Source organism: Pinus tabuliformis, chromosome Q (assembly GCF_031772625.1).
Source record: "Pinus tabuliformis cultivar Carrire ecotype Pingquan chromosome Q, CPIR1, whole genome shotgun sequence".
Lineage (NCBI taxonomy): Eukaryota > Viridiplantae > Streptophyta > Pinopsida > Pinales > Pinaceae > Pinus > Pinus tabuliformis.
This window is the reverse complement of record NC_142296.1, coordinates 739788472-739810166: the sequence shown is the minus strand read 5'-3', so window position 1 is coordinate 739810166 and position 21695 is coordinate 739788472. Positions and strand designations below refer to the sequence as shown.

Genomic DNA, 21695 nt, shown 5'->3' with positions numbered 1-21695 from the left:
TTGGAGGGTTTATGACTCAAATAAATTCTCTTTTAAAATATGTAACATGCCTAAATGGGTCTTCAATACATGATATTGACTCAATAGACTGTATGACTTAATGACCAAACCTAATAGATCACAATGGGAGATTCATCTATAAAATAAAATTCCTTGAGCATGAAACCCATGACTCAAGCATAACATAAATATTAGCTTTTTTCTTCTTTGCAAAAATTACGTAAAATAACAATTACACATGTCATTATGAAGACCAAACCTATTTACATATTTCAACAAATGTCACCTTCCCTACTAACTTCTTATTATCCCAATTTTGATTATGTTCTCCTCCTTGGAATGAGGGCCCAACTCCCCTATATTTATCCTTTAGATGGCAGTAATCTAGAAAGGAAAGTGTCCTTCTGATCCTGGAATCCAAGGCCTCATACTCATCAATCCTGTTAGTGAATGATCTAATTAACTCTGTGAATGCATCAACACCTCTCTCTTGCTCTAGTTCCTTTGTGAAGCAAGGCATATTAGGCCTGGGAGTCTGACCATATGTGTGGGTTGTACATGGATGTACATGGCTCGCTTCTCTTATTCTAGAACCTCCTTATTCTTCATTTTTTCCTCCCTAGGCACCTTGAGGTCCTCCATGCATATTCTGCAATTACAAAGCCAACATCTACCTCATCATCTCCATCATTTGTTGGTTTGATCTTGCCAACTCCTCCAATAGTGGGTCATGTCCACCTTGCCTAGGTTGATCTTCACCATTTCCCCCATGTAGTCTCTATTGTTATTAAACTTCGTATCAAAAAGATGCTCAGCCTCGTCCTCTATACCATGGCCTCTTCCTCTCCCTCTACCTCTGCCTCTAGGACAATGAACAGCTCCACCAAACGGTCTAGTTATGACATTCTCTAAAGCCCACAGCTTTCCAAGAACATGTTATGATACCAGTGCAATGTTCTAACTAGATAAATACAGTTAAATATCAAAACATGAACTAGCTACAGCAAACAAATAAACATGGAATCTGAAAACTCCACAAGGACAGCAAGTTTAGAACAATGTTTAGCATAAATAATAAAGTTGAGCCATTTTATTACATATCTAATGAGAATATGAGTGCAAAATATAGTAGAATGTGTGCATTTGGGCTTGCTTAAGAAAGCATGTAAAACCCATGTGAGAATGAAGAAAAATCCATGCTGAAATGGTTCACGAAATGCATGATCTGCCCAGAAATTTACTGTTGTTGCTCCTGGAGGTAAATTGATATTTGAAGCCTCAAATTTGCTCTAAAAATTATGAAAAAAATAGGACAATGATCTCCAACTCGGGACCAAAAAACCTAGAAATATTTTAGGCTAAGTCCAACCTCCCAGAATTACCAAAAAATCAAGTGAAATTACTTGTTTTCTAGCTTTGCATACTAGAAAATCTACAGCTTCTCCACCAAAAATTCTCCACAAAAATAATCGAGAAATCATTGAAACATAGCACTGAAATGATAGAGTGAAATTAAAGTTATTTCCCAGCACAAGATTGTAGCAACTTATCTAGAAAAAACAACCTACCTGTTGTAGAGATTAAATAGCTTAGCAAATGCAGGAAAAGAAATATCCAATTAGCTCCAAGTTTTCTCTCCTAAGATGACACTCTAAGTTCACCGAAAGAGAGTTGGGATTCTCCGCTTGGAAATCCCCATGCTAAACAACATTGTTGATTTAGCTCAATAGCTTAATCAAACCTCCAATTTAGAAATGAAATACCAAAACCAGAATGATCAAAATTAGGCCCCGACCTTCCTTTTATTATTTCTTTCACTTCCTCATACCATAGTTCAATTTTTCCCATACCATTGTTGGACCCTTCCCATGGTTTAGTTTCCATGCTTGGTAACTCCACAAATCAACTTTATTTTTTTCTCTTTTCCTAAGTCTCAACCATTTCCTTTTCTCCAAAATTTATTAATTATCTCCACAACTTATTTCTCGTAATTTTATTTAGCTAAATATATTTATTAATCGCCAAAATTGGGAAATTTCCATGTCAAAGTTTTAATTGGGGATATGAAAATCTCAGTTGTATGGAATTACAATATGGTATGGCATCATATGTTGATATGACATCTTTGACTCGAAACAATGGACCTTGTCAATGATCTTTGGTATTAGGATATTCTAGATAGAGATCAGTAGCAGCACTTGTCATAGTAACAGCTTTCTCTGTTCATTGGATGTCGATTGACTCTAGGAAATCAGATATGTACTTTGTATCTCAGTTGAAAAATTGGTGAAATTTAATAGAAGAATAAGAATTGAATTTCAGGTTTTCCCCCTTGTGAGGTTTTGCACTGGTCTCCAACCAATCTTGGTGTCTATATGTGTGAATGTTTTTCTTCTTATGTTCCCTTTTTTTTTGTTGCATTGTTGTTGATATTGTTCTTTAGACTACATAATTGCATATGAAGTAGTAATGTTAAAATGTTGAGGGGTGAATTCAAGAAATGATTTAATGCAATTATCAAAGCAAAGAGCAATATAGCCCTAAAATAAAATTAACAGCAAGTACTACCTTTCATGAAGGAATTAGCACCATATGCTCATGTAAAGTTGGAAAAGGATACAAATTTACAAAAGAGTTCCAAACTACAATAAATGTGCAAGTGAACTTTGGCACATTAAGTTGAAAGGACAACTTCCAAGCAAAGCTAAATGGTATTCCAAGGAGTATGTAAAGGAAATTTTTCCTCGCCTCATTCAATAAATATTTTGGGGACTCTAATCCCCCTTATATGGGGATGTATGATCTAAATTTGATCATTATATTATTTTTCATCCCTCTTGATGCTTTCAAAGTGGAAAAAATAGAGAAATTATCTTGTAGGGACATTTTTATTAATGGGTCCCAATTTGGAGAATTAGGGTTTTAAACTTTCCAGAGAATTTGGAGGCATTAAACAAAGTTTAATCGAGTCCAAAAACTCACTTTTGCAATACCCATTAGTGTTTTTATACACTCAAATACCTTTCCAACGGTGCAAGAATCACATTAAATGGATGTCGTACAGGGAAAATTTTAAGAACCCCCCCCCCCCCCCAAATTTATAAATATAATAATTGGGCGAATCTCCATGGTATATAGGAAAAATGGAAGGCGATTTTATCAATAATATAATATGTATATATAATTTTCTGGCGAATCTCTCACCAGGCATGGCGAATATTTTACTCAATTATAAAATCTTGTAAGAACTTGGCAAGTCTTTCACTAAATAATAGAACTTTGTAAAGTCCTAGTGAATTTTAGCATTGTGAACTCTTAGAGAATTTTTTGAAGAAGTATAAAACCATATATGATAAGAGCCACATGGTGGCAATATCACTATCTTTTTTCACATTTCCACGACATGGAACTTGTCTATAAAATTATAAAAAAACCAACCAGGAATAGGAACAACTCAAATGCTTTGTGAGAGCTAGTCTAGAAAAAAGCAACAAATAACATGTCGGCAGAATTGTTCATCGGTGAGCCGCTATTTCGTGGGCAATCTGTAAAGGAGCAGTTGGATATCATATTTCCAAATCCGGGAAAGCCTTTCCCATCCTTCACATGATTTGTTAAAAATGTTGGGTGTCTAGAAGGTGTGGATTTGCTGAAACAAATGTTACAAGTGGATGGAAACAAAAGAATAACAGCTAATGAAGCTTTGCAACATCCATACTTTCAGTCCTACAGGACTATAAACAGTTGCCATAAAGATTAAAAATGGAAATCAGCTACAAATCTCTTGATGACAACACTATCAAGATAGAGGCCAATGCTCTCTTAAAGACAGAGTTGCTGGAAATGGAAGCAGGTGCTATGAAGCTGACACTAGTAAAAGATGGGACAGCACAGCTTCCCATAGTGCATCCCACTCTGGGACAATCAGTTTTTTGATGTTTTGCAGATTGGGTTACAGTCTTGCAACTTGTTTTGGATTTGTCACCAACCTGATGTTTTGCTTCTAATTTATTTTCATCTGGTGATAAACAAAGTGTCAATCTTTTCTCAGGATAAAATAGTATTCTTTACAGACATATTAACTTGGCTGAAAAGTCCAGGACAATATGAACAGGACAGCTTCCAGGTTTTTTTGATGATTTCTCCTATCAATTTACTGTTGGAGGGTTTTCTGTGATTTCTTGCACTTCTGAAATTTAATCAAATTTCTACTTGAAATAAAAGTTCAGAAGAGACTATATCACTAATGCTAAACACACATAATTGAGAAGCCGATATGAAGCATTGTTTTTTTGGGTGTGTTACAACTTTGGTGACCATGCAGCTCAGTCATTGCATGTTCAGTTTGTAACTCCACCTTGAAAGAGTGAAATGTGTGGTGTAGGATAAGAAGCTCTCTGTTAAGGCGCAATTGTTTTTCCCCAAAATTCTAATATCTAGATTCTATCTTGTTCATGTCTGTGTCGGGTGATGTTTCTTTTCATGTGCATGTGTTTAGTCAGATATAAAATACTCAAGTTCTCACCAGCCTGGGCTACAGTGGCCATTCTGATGATCTATTTCATACTCATTGCATTTTTCTAATAAAATGACATTATATTCATTTAAATTATGTGATTGAAATAGGGATACAAGAGCTTATTTGTATTTGAAGGTCTATAAGGCAGAGTATAAGCTCACACCAATCCTTGTTATTCTCTGCAAGAGAAAATCAGTTTCTATTTCACTCCTCAATAACACTGACTAAATCTTAGTTTGAAAATCAGTTAAATTAAGAAGACTAAATCCCAGTTTGAAAATCAGTTAAATTTAGATGAAATTACTCATTCAAAATCATTTGGATGAGGAAATTGTCAAATAATTGTAAGTTGTCGTCTTAGAGAACATGAAGGGAGCACATTCGTCATATTCTACCAACTGCAACATACCTACCTTCAATGCACTCTCTGTAAGGACCATAACGGGAGCAAATGTGGACCCATGTACAAATTTTTACTGCCTCAGGGTTTGTTTCGTCCTGTGACTACTAGGTTCGTTAGTCCTTCACATAAATCTCGAACAAAATGAATCCAAGAGTGGAATATAGACTCTTTACACGCAATTTATTTTCTAGAAAGTCTATACAGAGAAATGAAAGTTGCAAGTATAAGAATTATGCTTCAAAAATGAATTTTCTTGTGTAGTGAGCTATACCAAGGGTATGCTTTTGCAAAGTTTTATAACAGAAAATTTGTCAAGAGGAATTTATTAAGGAAATCTCTTGTTAGAAATGAAATCCAGTTGAGTTGAGATAAAGTCCATAGTTACAAAGAAGTATTGTTGTGGAAAGCAATTCCACTATGACATTCCTGTACATTTTAATACAATATAAAAGGAAATTGATGTGATTTCCAAGCTACTTGAATCCATTGAACACAGAGAGAATCAGTTGAGAACTGATGAATGAACATGGAAATCGATGTAATTCCTAAGCTACTTGAATCCATTTTGAACACAGAGAGAATCAATTGAGAACTGATGAATGAACATGAGCTGAAGCAAAAGGACACTATCATTAAGCTAGTCGACCCTGAAATTGAAGAAAATGATCATGTCAAACAAATCTACTAGCAGTGTACTAATAACGGTAAAATCGACTTGCAAGAAGAAAGTAACTTAAATACCACATTTGTTGGAAAATGAAATCAATCAAAAAATGTTCTAACCAGAGATGAAGTTGATTCAAATGAAAGAAGTTCAAATCAGGGTGAGGTGAACCCAATAAATGAGATGTCGATAATCCCAGGAAAAATCAACTAGCAACAATGAAGGAAATCGATTGAAAATAATTGGTTAATTCCATTGTTAAGATTTCAACTTGGATATCATTTGTTGCCCAGGTACATTCTCTTGGAGAAATCGACCTGCATGTTAGGATGTAAATAAGTTCCAATTAAACAGAACATTTTTATTTGAGGGGAATTGAAGTCCAAAAGAGCAGAGTTCTTGGCAGAGGAACAATATAACTGCAAACACCCATTCAATATCTATGACTGTAGATTGAAGTTCTGCAACCTTGGAAGCACTATTGAGTACTTAACCAGAGCTGTAGAATCATTGGTACTTTATTAGATTTGATATGCAATACAATGCTTGATTCGCCTTGATTCCCATTTATTCTGTTTAATTTTTGCATACTGATTCCTACTGATACCGTTCCAACTGCTTGAAACAATAACATTTTCAAAAGGTCTCTTTCACTCTCACTTCAATTAGAACAGTACCCCTTTCTCTACTACATTCATGCACATATGCTTACATTTCCAATTCTGCAGATTGGTTTTCATGAAATTAACCAATACTTGTTTTGCATCTAACGAATTCACATAACTAAACAAAGCACTGAAAATATCACCAAAACTGAGTGGCCTCTCTAGTATTACAAGAAGATTTATTCAAAAGAAACAAGAAGTTATTTTAAACTACCCTAGAACAAGTCCATGTGGATGCTTATTTATGACATGCCACAATGCTGTCCATCAAAATATTTTCCTAAAAACTGTCTCTATATTGGGTTTCAATGGTAGGAGTTTTAGAGTTTTCCCTGATGATGACTTGATTTTAAAATAACTTACTTACTTGGGACCATTCACCCTTAATTTCAGAGGTGGCCGTGGTAGAGGAGGCAGGCACTCATCTAACAGTCGAAAGCCCTTTACAAAGGGGAATGGTACCAGCATAGAGAAGAAACACAGACGGTTTGAAGAGGATGATGGATCTGCCAAAGATGAACGATCAAATAAGGTCCAAAAGCTGGAAAATGATGGTGAATTACAGGCATCTGAGACTTCCAAAGCTGCTGAGGATAATTGAGCACCTCAGATGATTCAGCAAACCATGCCATACGCTTTATTTTTTTTTATTGATTATAGCTTTATTTTCTTGAACAAATTTTGGGTTTCATATTGTATTTCTTGCCTTTTCTTTTTTCCCTACAAAAGGTGTAGGCATTAAAAATTTTGAAGTTAGAGATGTAGGATAGTTTTAATGTTTTGGATTTGAAGGCTGAATTTTTTAAGGTGTAATGTTATAGAACAGCTTTGCAATTACCTGAACTCGAGAAGCAGCGTTTCATGGCAATAAAAAATTGCCAAAATATAAATACTATATAATTATAAGTTGAGCTCATATATTTGCAAAATCTGTTAGATTCTTACAATTATTATTCTTTTAGTGATGAGATTAGTATGTTGTTAAGTCAGCAGAATGGTACTTGTCTCTTCATGTTATTATGTAGCAAAATGGTACCATGGAAGGAATATGACCCACGAACATATAGTGGTGGAATTTTACACAACCTAAACCATTCTTATTGAATTTTGTGGATATTGTCATGATTATGGCTTGGTAATTAAATAAAAAGGAATTAGGTTCAGTCCTTTACAATAAGTGATGAATATGCACATTAGTATGGTGACAAGGTCTTTAGTTATTGCTATTGTTAACCATAAATCCTTCCATCGATGGAAACATTTCTATGGATGAAAAGTGAAAATGCAGTGTGGTGTGTGCTGTGATATCCTTGAAGATGAATAAATGCATTCTACTGTGTAGCTTTTAACTTTTGATTCTCATTAATACCATAGTATTCACCGGTACACCTTTGCATTGTCTTCTGTGATATTCAACCTGAATCTTGAAAACCCCGCATCTGTTCATTCCTGATACTATGCAATAAAAATTGCTAGTGTTATAAATGAAATTTGAAAATTAGACATGGCTACTCTGTTTTAATAGTTGGTGAATGCTAACCATTAACTATTTGAACCCTTGGTCCTTTTGTTAGACCAAAAACGCATCAGGCATGGCCCTTATGGCGCATCAAAGAAGGATCTCAAGCTTCAGCACATTTTCATATTTTTTACTTGAACAAGCTTGACATTTTTGTAACAGAAATGATTCAAATGGCTAGCCTTTTCCATCATAAAATAAACTTGTTTGCTACTTTTTTTTCCATCGTTTATAACTGGTTAGTCCCTTCTATTGACTTGACTTTACATATATGGTTGTAAGGCCTCCTGGTTTTAGTCATCCATTAAAACAGGGGATATTTGTGCACTAAATGTTCACTCCATGCTTTATTTTTCTACTGAAAAAATATTTGAATCAACAATAACCTCACAATCATGTTCAAAAGGCCTCTCATTGTCATGCTTATTTGAACTAAGCACTAATCCAGCATTGTAGGCTTCCTATCATTTCCTTGATTTTAGTCTCTACTTCAAAGCAAGATCATTCTAAAGCTACATTTATAAAAAATGATCTATTATTATTTTTTTGAGTAAAGGTTCGCCTTTTCATTATGCCATCAATCATTCACAACTGATTTGACCTTGCATTATTGATTTCCCAATGGGAAAACAGACCAATAACACAAGTTTATGAAGGCAAAGTAACCCCAAAGCACAGAAGTTGGGATCTTTCTAATGATGGGCATTACTGCAAGGCAGCCAACCGCCATCAGAGATTGCAACAAATTACTCAATTGTTGTTCTTTCACCTCAACAGGAAGCAGGTCATCCACGTCCTTGTCAACATTAAAAATTGATTCATCAACTGGGCATCCATATTCCCAGTACTTGCGGCCAACTGAATTGTGGTCTCTTTCAATTCCTTAAGTGCCTGCATAAATGGTTGGGACATGACAAGACAATAAATAAAGGGAGAGGAAAATTAGATAAAATGAAACATCCAAACTCAAAAATAAGACCATTACCAAGGCAGGTGGAGGCTGATAAACCATTGGGGTCTGCATTTGCTCATAGGCTTCTTGCATGTTTCTGTATAATTGCCCTAAGGTTGAATTTTTCTGCATACTTTTCCAGATTGTTGTCACTAACTTGCTAAGCACCAACTGTAACAAAAGTACTTGTAAGTTACTCGTCTATAAAATGTCTGAATTGTGTCTTTTCCCTGAGAAGCTGCAATTGATAATTCCAATATATTAGTACCTGATGTTTGAGGGTAGCTAAGCCTTTCATGTGCATTGGAGATTCAGGAATAACACCATTTGAAGGAGGTATGCCAACAATACCACATAAAATAGTCTGTCACAATAAAAGGAAAATTTATGAATCCACTAGAGATTTTTTATGGAGGTGAAAACAAAGAATGAAGAGTTAGATCAAGATGTCTTCAGGAGAGCAAAAGCTCTTCCAGAATAGGGTAGCCAGTGATAGTTGAACCTAAACATGAACCCTGACAAAAATTACAACATAGTTCTAAATAATATATATTTACTGTGGTAATGGGCCTTGACACAATCTCTGCAATAATGGCCCTGCTTGATACAACATCATTTTTCAAGGGTTTTTTGTGAAGTTTCCTTTAAAATTTTCTATGCAGACTTCTTCCCTTTCTTCTTAGTGATTTCAGTGTAAGTGCTCGGTATACACTCTTTTAAGTGAATCTGTTCCAGCAATGTTCTTTCTGCAGTAACATTCCACCAAGAAAGTTAGCCACTTTATCAGTGGCATTCACACTGGTCACAAATGGCTGAAACATTTTTTTCAACCATTGGAACAGTGGCACTACGAACTTTAGGATCAATTCTATCATCAACTGCTCCAAATTGATCTTGCACATCCTGAATACGTATCGTATAAACAGTGATATACACAACCAATCATTTAAAATGCATACAGTCATTTCCTAGAATAGAGAATCCTTGTTCTGTTAGAGAATCCTAGTCCAAATCTTACAAGAACTAATCAAACTTCTAATTTGAGGACCAATATGATCTGCAATAGTAAAACTTATAATGTACTGCACATCTTCATTGTGCGCCAAAAGCTTTACTAATTCTTTAGCAACAGTGCAATTTGTCTTCTTACCCTCCACAAGTCTTAACAATCAATTCTTCAATTATATGTTTAGCACCCTTCACTTGAAGATAGGATAATTCTTCCCATCAAGCTTAACGTTGGGTAGAGGGATGCTTTAAGATGAAGCTATCCTCCCCCTTGCTCAACAATTCTCTACAGATCTCAGAACAGAACCAAAGGTAATCTCAGGAACAGCGTACTATACTACTATGACAAAAAACCACAATTCTGAAAGAAACATCAGTTTGGTTAGGATCTTCAAACAGCTACCAAGGAATCAAGCAAATGCTGCTCTGGAATTCCAAGACTTCAAGTATCCAGATGCATTGCATTGCTCTATGGCACATCAATGCAATTAATTAAGCATAGAAATAACATCTCTATGTAGCGGCACTTAAAATATTACAAAAGGTGATCATTCACTGAGGTACATTCCAAAAAATATATAATTATTGTTGCCACATCATCCAGATTTAGAATAATAATCTATTGGAATGGACACATTGATAAAAATTCCATTGTTGAGTTTGGGTTTGAGTTATTTCTTCCTCTAACTGCTCTCCAAAGCTAACTATTCAAACCAAGTCACCCTTCAATGACATACAACTCACAAGGTTCTCAAAGGCAGAAAAATCAAAAGCGTATAACAGTTAATATGTCCTTTACTGCTCCATTTTCAGGTGAAAGATTCTCAGTAATATAAACAGATCTTCCAATAGTCAACATGTAACAACAACCAAGAAAATATAGGAATCCACCAATAAACTATAATGCAAGGTCTTTTTTCTCTTTTCGAAAGGTTTCCATGAAAAACTTGTTCAAATTCATTTGTAGAGTAAGCACATAAAACGTTAATGTAATTAACCTTGAGCATGGAACATAATTCTTCTTAATCTCCATGATATTCAAGAATCAAACTCCAATGGCAGCATTGGCTTCAACACGTCTTCCTTTTATCCCTTCAAAGTTGCCATGGGTCATGATGGCTTGATCAATGATCGCATGCTCTTAAGACCAACAGTCTATACATAATTAGACTACAGTCTATACAACAGTCTATACAGACACTGTGTTCAATCCAGATTTTGATTACAAACACCATTGAGGCCATACGGTATCTCCAATTTTTCACATCATTGAGGTCATCAGTATCTCCAGTTTCAAACAGCATTCAGGCCACATTTGCTTCAAAGTGCTTACAAGTATTGTCAAACGGCAGTACATTCTAAATTTACTCATATTACACTTGAGAACTAGAACACATACCGCTTGAGAAGAGAGCTGCTGCCGCTTCAAGTACCTCAAGTGTAATATGAGTAAAGTTAGGCCTAAGCACCTTTATTATTGAGATTGAGTGCTTTCAAATACCAGGAGACAGGTGTGTGTGTTGACTTCAAGTTTGGCCTGGGATAATTATTACACACTTTAAGCAGATTCTGTGAGGTTTCAAGGCACAGTGGGAACAAATCTTCAACTAAGGAGGTTGAGAACTGTCTAGTGACCTAGAACAACTAAGTGGGTTATGCGAAGATATGTATTAAGGGTGGTTGTGTTGAAGGTAGTAGGGAGGTTTAGAACGCAAGACAGGGGCGAGTATAGTCACTGTGAGAAAGAACTTGTGGAAAATCTGGGAAAATCAAGATTGTTTGTTATGTCAAAGGTCAAAGGAATAGAGCAATTGACTAGTGGGTCATAACGTAAGGTTCCACAGTTAAGGCTGCTAGAAAAAGGGACCGGAAGAGCCAAAAATGGGAAGGTGAATGAATGAGATGGACTACGTTGAATGATGGAAATATGAGAGTAGCCAAAAGGTATGCATTAAGTGGTACTCCTTCTCTTTCTGTGGCTGGGAATGTCAAATAAAATCCTAATTTAGGAGAATGGTTAGAAGAGAATTGGCATGGACCCAGACAATGCATTCTGTAAAAAACAATGACTCTGTGGATCATTTATTTGTATACTCTTCATATGCAAGGGAGCTTTGGACTCTGGAGTGAAGTAATGAAGCTACCAAATGGAACAAATGATTGCAGAGGAGAATCCCTTTTGACCTGTTTTGTAAACTGATACAAGGTTAAGACAGTATAGCTGCCCATAGGGCATTGCCATTTGTTCTATTGTGGGGGCTTTTGCTTGCTAGAAAAAACATGATATTCCAAGATATAGATAATCCTTCAACTCAGGTATGCCATCAAATTAGATATGCCTATGGAGGGTCATGAAAACCTGAAAAAGTCAAACGTCCAAGAATTCTTAAGGTTCCACAGATCAACAAAAATAAGGCTGGTTTTTTTTTACAGTGCCTATCAAGGAACTCCAAGGAAATGTGAAACTAGTAGCATTTTGTATTTAATAGAAAAACGTTATGTTTCTTTCAAGTATGCAACAGACCAGAGGACTAATAATAGAGCTGAGTTTTAGACTTTATGGTTACTTCTGAGATGTGAAACTTAAAAAGGAATTGATGGTCTCTAAGATATGGGGGATTCAAAACTGATTATAGATTGGGCAAATGGAAGAAGCCATATTGAAAATATGGTGCTTATTCTAACCATAAACAGGATTTCAGAGGTAAGAATGAAGTTTGCAGAAATTATCTATTTTCATGCCTATGGAGAATTCAATGAACATATTGTCTAAGTAAGAATTGTCAATGCAGAAAGGGCCACTGCCAGAAAAGGAATTTAAGGGTAAAGTTACCCATCCAGAATCTGTTTAATCTTTATATCGAACTTCAGAAAAGAAAACAAATAGTTTTGATGCCACTATCCAGTCGTAATCTGGATGTTCAAGTTTTAACAAGTTTGTGAAAAGGCCTGGTGGTTTAGGTAAAGCTCTGAAAGTCTCATGGGAGGTTAGCTAGAAGTGCTCGTAACATATATACCATATGGGGCTAAAGAGCTTGGTGATTATGATACTGATGCTATGTGTATAGATGCAGATGATAAGGATTTTCGAGAGGGACAATCATTCATAGTTGTCATAAGAATAGAAGAAAGAGAAGGAGTACCTTCCTAAAGCATGGAAGGAAGACAAAATTTGATGTTGGAGGCATCAGAAGAGGCCAGGTAACCTTTTATTTTTAAAATTGGTGAATTTTATGTGAATGCATGCTTTGCATGTGAGGAGAATGGACAACTGGTCCAAAAGGAGAACGAGAGCACTAAATTGATCCAAGAAATCCAAATTGAGGTAGTAGATGCTAGACAATCCTCAAGGAAGGATGAGTTTCCAAAAGGAAAAAACAATGCATAATGAAGCCAAGATAACCTTGCAAGCAATTTTCAGAAGTGACCATGGATCCTAGCAGCCATGTGAAAGATGGATAACAAAACCAAGTTTATGTTAAGACAAGGAAGGAGGCAAAATTATCCCTCAAATGTCATTAAGGAGGAGGCCTTGAACAATCAAAGAATGCATCTATAAGAGAGAAATTGTAGAAGAGGGGATGAACAACATCATGATGCAATGTTCTTTAGAGATCGGTTGATCAATCCAAGGTTTAAGGATTAGCTTGAGTAACATTGTTCAAAGAATGCAATCAATAAGACAAAGGTGTCGAGCTTATTGCTGCAACTGGAGAGCTTGGTTCAACAACAAGAATTATGAATGTTGGCACCCAAGGTATAGTACAATTAACCACAAAGAGAGACTCATTTGTCATGTGAAGTCCTTGAGATGAAGACTACAATTGTGGAGGAGATTGTATTCTAGTATGATGGCAAAGGATAACCAAATGAAGAGGAGAAGGGAGAAGGATTATCTCTCATCGGGCAATGATGGTGGAGGTAGCCAAGTTTTTTGAACACATAAGAGTTGTTGTTGGATGATGAAATGACAACTAAGGTAGTACATTCTAAATTTACTCATATTACACTTGAGAACTAGAACACATACCGCTTGAGAAGAGAGTTGCTGCCGCTTCAAGTACCTCTTATGAAAACTTTTCAAAAGGTCTATACAAAACTTGAACTACAGTATATACAGACACTGTGTTCAATCCAGATTTTGATTACAAACACCATTGAGGCCATACGGTATCTCCAATTTTTCACATCATTGAGGTCATCAGTATCTCCAGTTTCAAACAGCATTCAGGCCACATTTGCTTCAAAGTGCTTACAAGTATTGTCAAATGGCAGTACATTCTAAATTTACTCATATTACACTTGAGAACTAGGACACATACCGCTTGAGAAGAGAGCTGCTGCCGCTTCAAGTACCTCAAGCTCAAACTAGTCTGTTGTTCTTTCTTGCATCAAAAGAACTGAGTACAATAAGAAACAAGTTCCATGAGTATAAAATCAACAAATACAAATGAATATTACATTTTTTATCATCACCCAACGAACAAGAACCAAACAAAACTCAAGTCTAAGGGAAGGTTTATCAACTTGATGTCGAAAGAAGTACCATGAACAGGTATACCCCATCTTCCGGAAAGCAATTGCAATCCCTGAGAAAAGAAATCATCTTATTGTCTACCACAGTACAGACTATCGACATCTGAGACAAAAATTCATTCCCAAGTAGTCCAAAGCACCTCATAGCAGTTTCTCTATTACAAATCAGACAATATTAATACAACAGATTTCTTGCCTCGAAAACTTTTCAGCAATAATAACTGTCAGCAATATACCAAAAGTGAGGAGAGAAAGAGATTGAGAACGGAATACAGGATTGGAGCATATTAAAGAAGTACCAACCAAGTGTAAAGCTAGGAAGAACTGAGATATTGAGACCTCAGAGGTTAAGGAACTAGTAGGTAACTGGTTTGTATTTTTTTTTAAATGTATACAAGATCTGATCAGCAAGATCTGATACGCTTAGGCCTAAATCAAGATCTGATCAGCAATAATAATGTCGTAGAAATATTGGCAAAAGTTCAACTGCCAATATACATGAAATAAATGCCATATATATATGATTTGCATCGACTAAACGTTGTGGAGTAACATGATCTTGGTTGGAAAAAGGAGCATGTAGTGAAAAAGAAAGGTTGGAATATAAATTAGACCATTCAGTAAAGCAAATAAAATGATGTTTGGAACAGCAAGGGGCTATTAACAGCCATTCGCACTTTTTGCTTGGGAAGGGAAATCAAGAATTCTTCTATTTTTTCCCAGATCCACTTATTGGAAGATCCAGGCTCCATGTTTCCATAAGTCCAGATGCTGTATGTTTCCCATATACTTAAGGGCCCTACAACCCTATCTTTTGCCAATAAAAATAACTACTGCGCCACATTTTAGACAACACAAATCTAATATTTTTTAGCAGTCTGCATTTCTAGGTTTGTGAGAACAATTTGGAGCCACGGTTATATTTGCTTCCAAACCAACGGAAGCATTCAACGTTCACTGGAAAAGTGATTATCACCCCTGTTCCAACTGCAGAGGCATGAATCCACCTAATTTGGCCTTCCAGAACAACTGATAATCTGTAAAAACAAGACATATGAAGCCAACTTACCCTGGTTCAAAAGCCGGCTACAGATGGGCAGGACCTGCATAAAGGGGCCTAATTTCTCGCGCTCAGCCAACAATTCGGTCAAGTACCGACTGTTGTTGTTGCTGCTGCAGTGGCATGAGCCGTTCAAATCCAAGAAACAATGGATACCGAAACCAGAGAAGAATAAGCGGACTGAAATCTGAAAATGCAAGAATATCCCACCGAAATTGCTGCTGCTAGATTTGTGAACTAGGATGAAAAAACCTATTTCAAAACCATTTTTATACAGGGACCCAGGGAGCCATATACACCAAAACAACGGGCTGAATCCGTCAAAACAGGGAGCCGCCCTCGCTCCGCCCTCCATTTCAAAATAAATCTAACATCCCATGACCAAATCGACCCTCACAAACCACTCCCGGGACCAAATCGACCCTCACAAACCACTCCCAAACCAGAAAACCCAAACTGTAAATCAAAATGGGGGCGATTTTGATCAAATACGATTCCGCAAATATCAAAATGGGGCTATTTTGATCAAATACGATTCGGTTAGTTTATCTGCCCTGGGCTAAAATAAAAAAATAAATTAATTTTTAAATAAAATATGGGCTAATTATATAAAAAAAAAAATTATTATTTTAATTAAAAATTTGCCCCATTAAAATATAAAAAGCCTTAAATTTCGCCTTTGGGCGATTATTCACCCCTAAAATTAACCTTGATGTCGAATATAAAAGTTATGCCTCCCACAAGTTGGCATATCATTGATAGTCGTGGTATAAGAGGATGCCATGAAACCCCTATTACTAATGCATATGGCGCTAGCCACATGTGGAATTTAAAGACTCTATAAGTTGATACCCATTACTCTATTTTGGCATTGAGGGAGTCAAACCTAACCCCTCAATGGCTATCAACCTATGTTAAATAGCAATCTGCTCAAAGGAGCATGGGCCCCATCCTATGCTATTGTATTTTGTCCCATAGTTGAGTATAGCTATTGGGAGTGGGAAGTTAGAGAGAAAAACAAAAGGGGTTAAGATTCTAGGTTCATCTGCATGTTATATTGTTGGGATGTTTTAATACCACGGTTACACACAAGACCTTGTGTTGGTGAACTTGATAAATGTGCTAACCACTATAGCATAGAGTGTAATTATGGGCAAACTCTAAGTGAAGAGATATATTCTAGTTTCAAGTAGGCATAGGTTTTTTAAGCCCTATGACCAGAGCAAGGAAATACACATGTTCCAAGGAAGACAAAAACTAAAAACTAAAAAAATTGCATACCCTTTAGAGTCGCATTAATGACCCTGTAGGTTTTAAACAAATAGTTTTTCTACCAAGACCAAGTCTCCAAACATACCACAATAAATTTAGCACTAAAAATTTTACAAACACCATTCCCACATTGCAAAGAGGATAATTTCAACTCCAAATGGAAACCCTAAATCATATAGTATATCAGTGTACCTTACATGTTGCCAAGGGTAACAATCAATTCAAGTTGTCTTCAATTCCAACCAACAAAAAGCTAGCTCGATAGCAACACAAAAAACACCAAAACCGTCCAAGGTTCCATCAACTAATTTTTATCTTAGCTCAACAAAAGGAAGAGTGTCAACATAGAAGTGACTATAATCTAGCGTAAATCCATGTTAACCTTGAACTTATTAAACGTCGAAAGGGATAAAATATTTTTAGTTGTAATTGTTTTGATCATTTGAGATGGATCTAAACTAATAGTAGTCTCACTCAACTCAATCAAACTCAAAGCTTATGTAGATATGGATATGTGAAATTTGATGTTGATTAATATCCAGAAACATGTATTTGCATTGTAGTAGTATTTTTACGTAAATATCAAAGATGTAGTATTCTTATTTATGGATAAAATTGATACCTTTGTTTTCATCTCTATATTAGTAAATTTTACATTAAATGTACATATCAAAATTCTCTTTCATGTATATAAACAGATATTTTTATTTTTGTTTGTATCTGTATTTAGCTAACATACAATATTACTACTATTATTTGTTATTTCTTAAAGCCAACATGTAAGTGTTACCCATGTGATAGCATCTCGATTTTATTGGGTTGTCAATTTAGCACCTTTAATGCAACAAGGCTTTACCTCCAACCAAAGTGGAAACAACCCTCACCCCACCTTAACACTAACTACCAAAATATAGCCTAAAGTATCAACCATTAACATCATCCCTACCTATTAAACTTGAGAAAAACAATTTTATCCAACAAAACAACATTAACAAAAACAAAGGTTGAGGTCGTGAAAGAGGGTCTTTACCATGGGCACAAATCATGATTCAAAACCCAATCAAAAGAGCATATAAATGATGTATGTCCCATCAGCCCTATCATAAGCTAAAAACAAAGGTTGAGATCACAAAAGAGGGTCTTTATCATGGTCATAAAACCATTATCCAAAACCAAACCAAGAAAGCATAAAAATGATGAATGTGCAATCAACCTTACCATATTCCTTAGAAAAGTCATTTTTCTACAAGAGAACTTGGTGTCTCAACCTAGCCCACTCGACACTCCCAAGTCACTAACACTGTATCAAGAATGGACATGCATTGAATAAATTCAATTTGCATGGCAAGCAATCCCTGCACAATTCACTAAATCATTAATAATAGGATGTTGGCAAGAACCTTGTTAGGCACATTAGACAATGTAATTGAACTCTATCTACTAAACTCTTAGGAATAAATTTAATCATTCCCTAATTTTGAAATTCATTTATTCCACCTGTACAAAACAACTCCCATGACATGCATTTCATGCATAACATATAATGGAAAACAAGTTTTCACATCTTTTTGAAGAATTGACAAGGCCACCCATACCTGTAGATCTTCCACCCTTCTTTGATTTAATGCTTAAAAATCTTCAATGATATAGCAAAATTTTTATGTAGTGTTCTTGGATGATTACCATCATATGTCTTCCCCATATGCAATAAGAATCCTTTATCCAATAAATTTATTGGATTGGGCTACAATTATATGTACTTGCCTACACCACCAATTTTATTTGACAAAGGGTTCTTAGCAAAAATATTTTGGGAGTATAGACCAAAACACAACCAACTTTATTTAACACAAGGTTCTTAGAAAATATGTTTTTGAAGTGTTCAAGGGCTCATCACTCTTTATACCACCACAAATAAGCATAGAGCTTGGGTCCACAAGCACAATCATGTTTATCCATGCACCCTAGTATGTGTTCCTCCTTAAATATATCTTCTTGTAATGTAACATTATGAAAGGCCTCTTCAATGATTGTGGAACTTTCATCAAATTTGTTGCTTAATAAACTCCCCTTAATTCTAGATGTTGTTGCAATCTTGTTGCATTGTCAAGGAAATTTGATAGTTTGGCTAACAATAGCATCCCACTGAAAGATTCAACCAAATTCACTAGATAATCTAGGTTCCAAATTCTACACCTTGGCAATCAAACCATAAAACAATGTAAAATTTCAAACAAGAAATGTAAACTGAAAACAAGAACTCTGGCCAAAAAAACCCCAAAAAAAACATGAAAAACAACTTAAAAACGAAAAATGTTGATACTGGAATACTAGAATGCCGAAAAACTTTAAATCCTTTATACCGAAAACTTTAAAATCAACAATGAAATTGATACATTATGGGATCAGCTTACTAGTCTAGAATTGACACAGACCCTGAAGGAAAAAATAAAATAAAATAATAAATAATAAATAAATATATAAATCAATAAAAATGAAAAATATAAAAGAAAAATATAAAAGAAAACAAAAATTTAAACATTGAAAAAAAATACAAAAAGCTTAAAAAATAATAATGAGCAAATAAAATTATATATTAAAACACAAAAGAAAACAATAACAACATGACAAAAAAAAACATTAAGAAAAATACAAAAATAAAAACACAAAAAAAAAAATTATATATATATATATATATATATATATATATATATATATAAACATGGCCAAAAAATACATATATAAAAAAGGACAAAAATAAATCAAACATAAAAAATTATCCCAAAACAAAACAAAATTAACTTAAAAAAAAAAAAAAATCAAAAATTTAAATATATATATATATATATTGAAACAATAATAATAATAACCCAAAAAATACAGAAAAATAGAAACAATTTTAAATTTTATTTATATATATATATATATATATATATATATATATATATATATATATATAAAAGAAAGAAACATAATTAAAAAAAAATATTAAAAACATTAAAAAAAACATAATTAAAAACAAAACCAAAAAATTAAAAATTTGAGGGCCTAGGCTTGGCAGTCTGATTCTCGGAATCAAGAATCATCCTGCCAATCCCGTGGTCACTGAATTGGGTGGCTTTGACAATTGCGCTCAGTTGCCAAGGCCGCCCAGCCTAGCATCCAATGGCCCTAGGCTAGCTAGCTGAATCCGAGAATCGGCTAGCCAACCAAGGGAAGTTGGGGTGGGAGGTCTTGGCAGCCAAGCGTCCCTGGGCTGGCTGGCCGATTCCAAGAATCAACCAGCTAGCTCAGGGTCATTCGGTTAGGCGGTCTTGGCAGTCGCTCAGCTACAAAGGCCACCTAATCTAGCATCCCTCACCTTGGCAGGTCGATTCCGAGAATTGGCCTCAGCTTGAGGTTGATTCCGAGAATCGGTCTGCAAGCCTAAGGCCTCGAATTTTCAATTGTTTAATTTTTATAATGTTTAAAAGAGGTTTTTATTAATTTATTTTTTAATTATGTTTTTTTTATAATGTTTTAAAAAAAAAATTAATTATGTGTTTTTTAATTGATTTTTTTTTATATGTTTTTTTTTATTTTTATTATAATGGTTTTTTTGTTATGTTTTTTATTTAATTTTAATGTTTTTAATTTTTTTTTAATTATTATTTTTAAAATTATTTCTATGTATTTTGTCTTTTTGGGTTAATCTTCCATTGTGTGTGTTGTTTTTGTTTTTTTGTGTTTTTTATATCTATTTTTTTATATATTTTTAATGTTATTATTTTTTATTTTGCAAAAAAAATAAAAATTTCATTATAAACAAAACATTGAAAAAAAAAAAAAAACGCATGTTTGTAAAACCCTTAAAAACTAGCAAAAAACAAGAAGAAGAGAAATAAGACAACTTAAAAATTTGTTAAATAATCAACATTAAAAAAAATTGTGCATACTTAAGACATAAGAAAATTTAAAGTGTCTAAAATGTCTTAAAAAACAAAAATGTTGAATGCTTTTTGAAATTTGCATGAAAATCACCAACATTTAAAAAAAAATATCCACACTTAATACATTAGAAAATTTAAAGTGTCAAAAATAAGCCCTCTAAAAAAAGAGATTGATGTTGCATCAACACTTTTCAAAATCAACATGAAAATCACTAACATTTAAAAAAAATGTTCATACTTGATACTTTAAATGTCAAAAACATGCTCCCAAAAAAAAGGTGCATTCTAAATCAACGCTTTTCAAAATCGGATGATTTTTTGCTACCTCAAAAAAACAGGTAGTCGATACGGTTCTCGTTTCAAAATTTACATTGTTTGTAATTCTCAAACTCGAGATGGGAAATATTCAATTTGAATGGGATCCTAAAGGGAAGGGGCACAACGTTGGAAGCTTGATAATGGAAGTAATAGGTAAATGTTAGATCTAAGACTTTTGTGATCCATAATGTAGATATAAGTCTTTTAGATTAATCACATTGTTAGGATTGGGTCAATGTTTCAAACCAACTAATGTGGTTCATCCAAGTCAGGACAAGGTGAGAAATCAATCAATCTAAAGGAATAATGGCATGAATGCATCATTGTCCAGGGTTATCTGTTGAAAATTAGTCGTTGGTGAATTAGTTAATAAGGAAAATAAAATATTATTTAATAATTAGTGGTACGTAGAGATCTAATAAAATATTGTATATTTAAATTAAAAGTAGTTGTTATGGAAAATAAAATGTATTATTTCAATATTATCAATTTATATAATATAATTATTTATCAATAATATTAATTTATATAATATTATTAGTTATGGGTTGGCTTATTCTCATTTAGTTGAAAACTAGCTGTCGAGAAAAATTCAATTCAAAATATTTTATTTATTAAAATTACCAATAATTTGTTATTATTATTTATTCAAAAGATAATTTATTAATATATTCAACTTATATTTATATAATTATAATTTGTGAGAGGTTAGCCTATTTCCTTTAAATAGAAATAAAGTAATGTTGGATTATATAAACTAGAGTTTTTAGGTTAATAATTAAAGAAGTTTACATCAAGATATATTATTAGGGGTATACATATTTTAGTAGTATTAATAAACTTCATAATA

General features: G+C 34.2%; 1 protein-coding gene across 3 annotated transcripts; it reads right to left on the bottom strand.

Moving 5' to 3' along the window:
* Window positions 1-8458: 8458 nt before the first annotated feature.
* Window positions 8459-14218, bottom strand: LOC149221660 (putative boron transporter 2). 3 transcript variants are annotated; one of them, XM_089383004.1, is made up of 4 exons: window positions 14053-14218; window positions 8991-9086; window positions 8756-8893; window positions 8459-8661 (listed from the first exon to the last, which is right to left on the bottom strand). In XM_089383004.1, exons 2-4 carry the CDS (start codon window positions 9024-9026, stop codon window positions 8536-8538), a joined length of 300 nt encoding a protein of 99 aa, XP_089239130.1. In that variant the 5' UTR covers window positions 9027-9086; window positions 14053-14218; the 3' UTR covers window positions 8459-8535. The 3 variants fall into 3 exon arrangements, with proteins under 3 accessions (XP_089239130.1, XP_089239132.1, XP_089239131.1); XM_089383006.1 differs by lacking the exon at window positions 14053-14218 and adding an exon at window positions 9280-9936; XM_089383005.1 differs by lacking the exon at window positions 14053-14218 and having other exon boundaries at window positions 8991-9936.
* Window positions 14219-21695: the final 7477 nt, after the last annotated feature.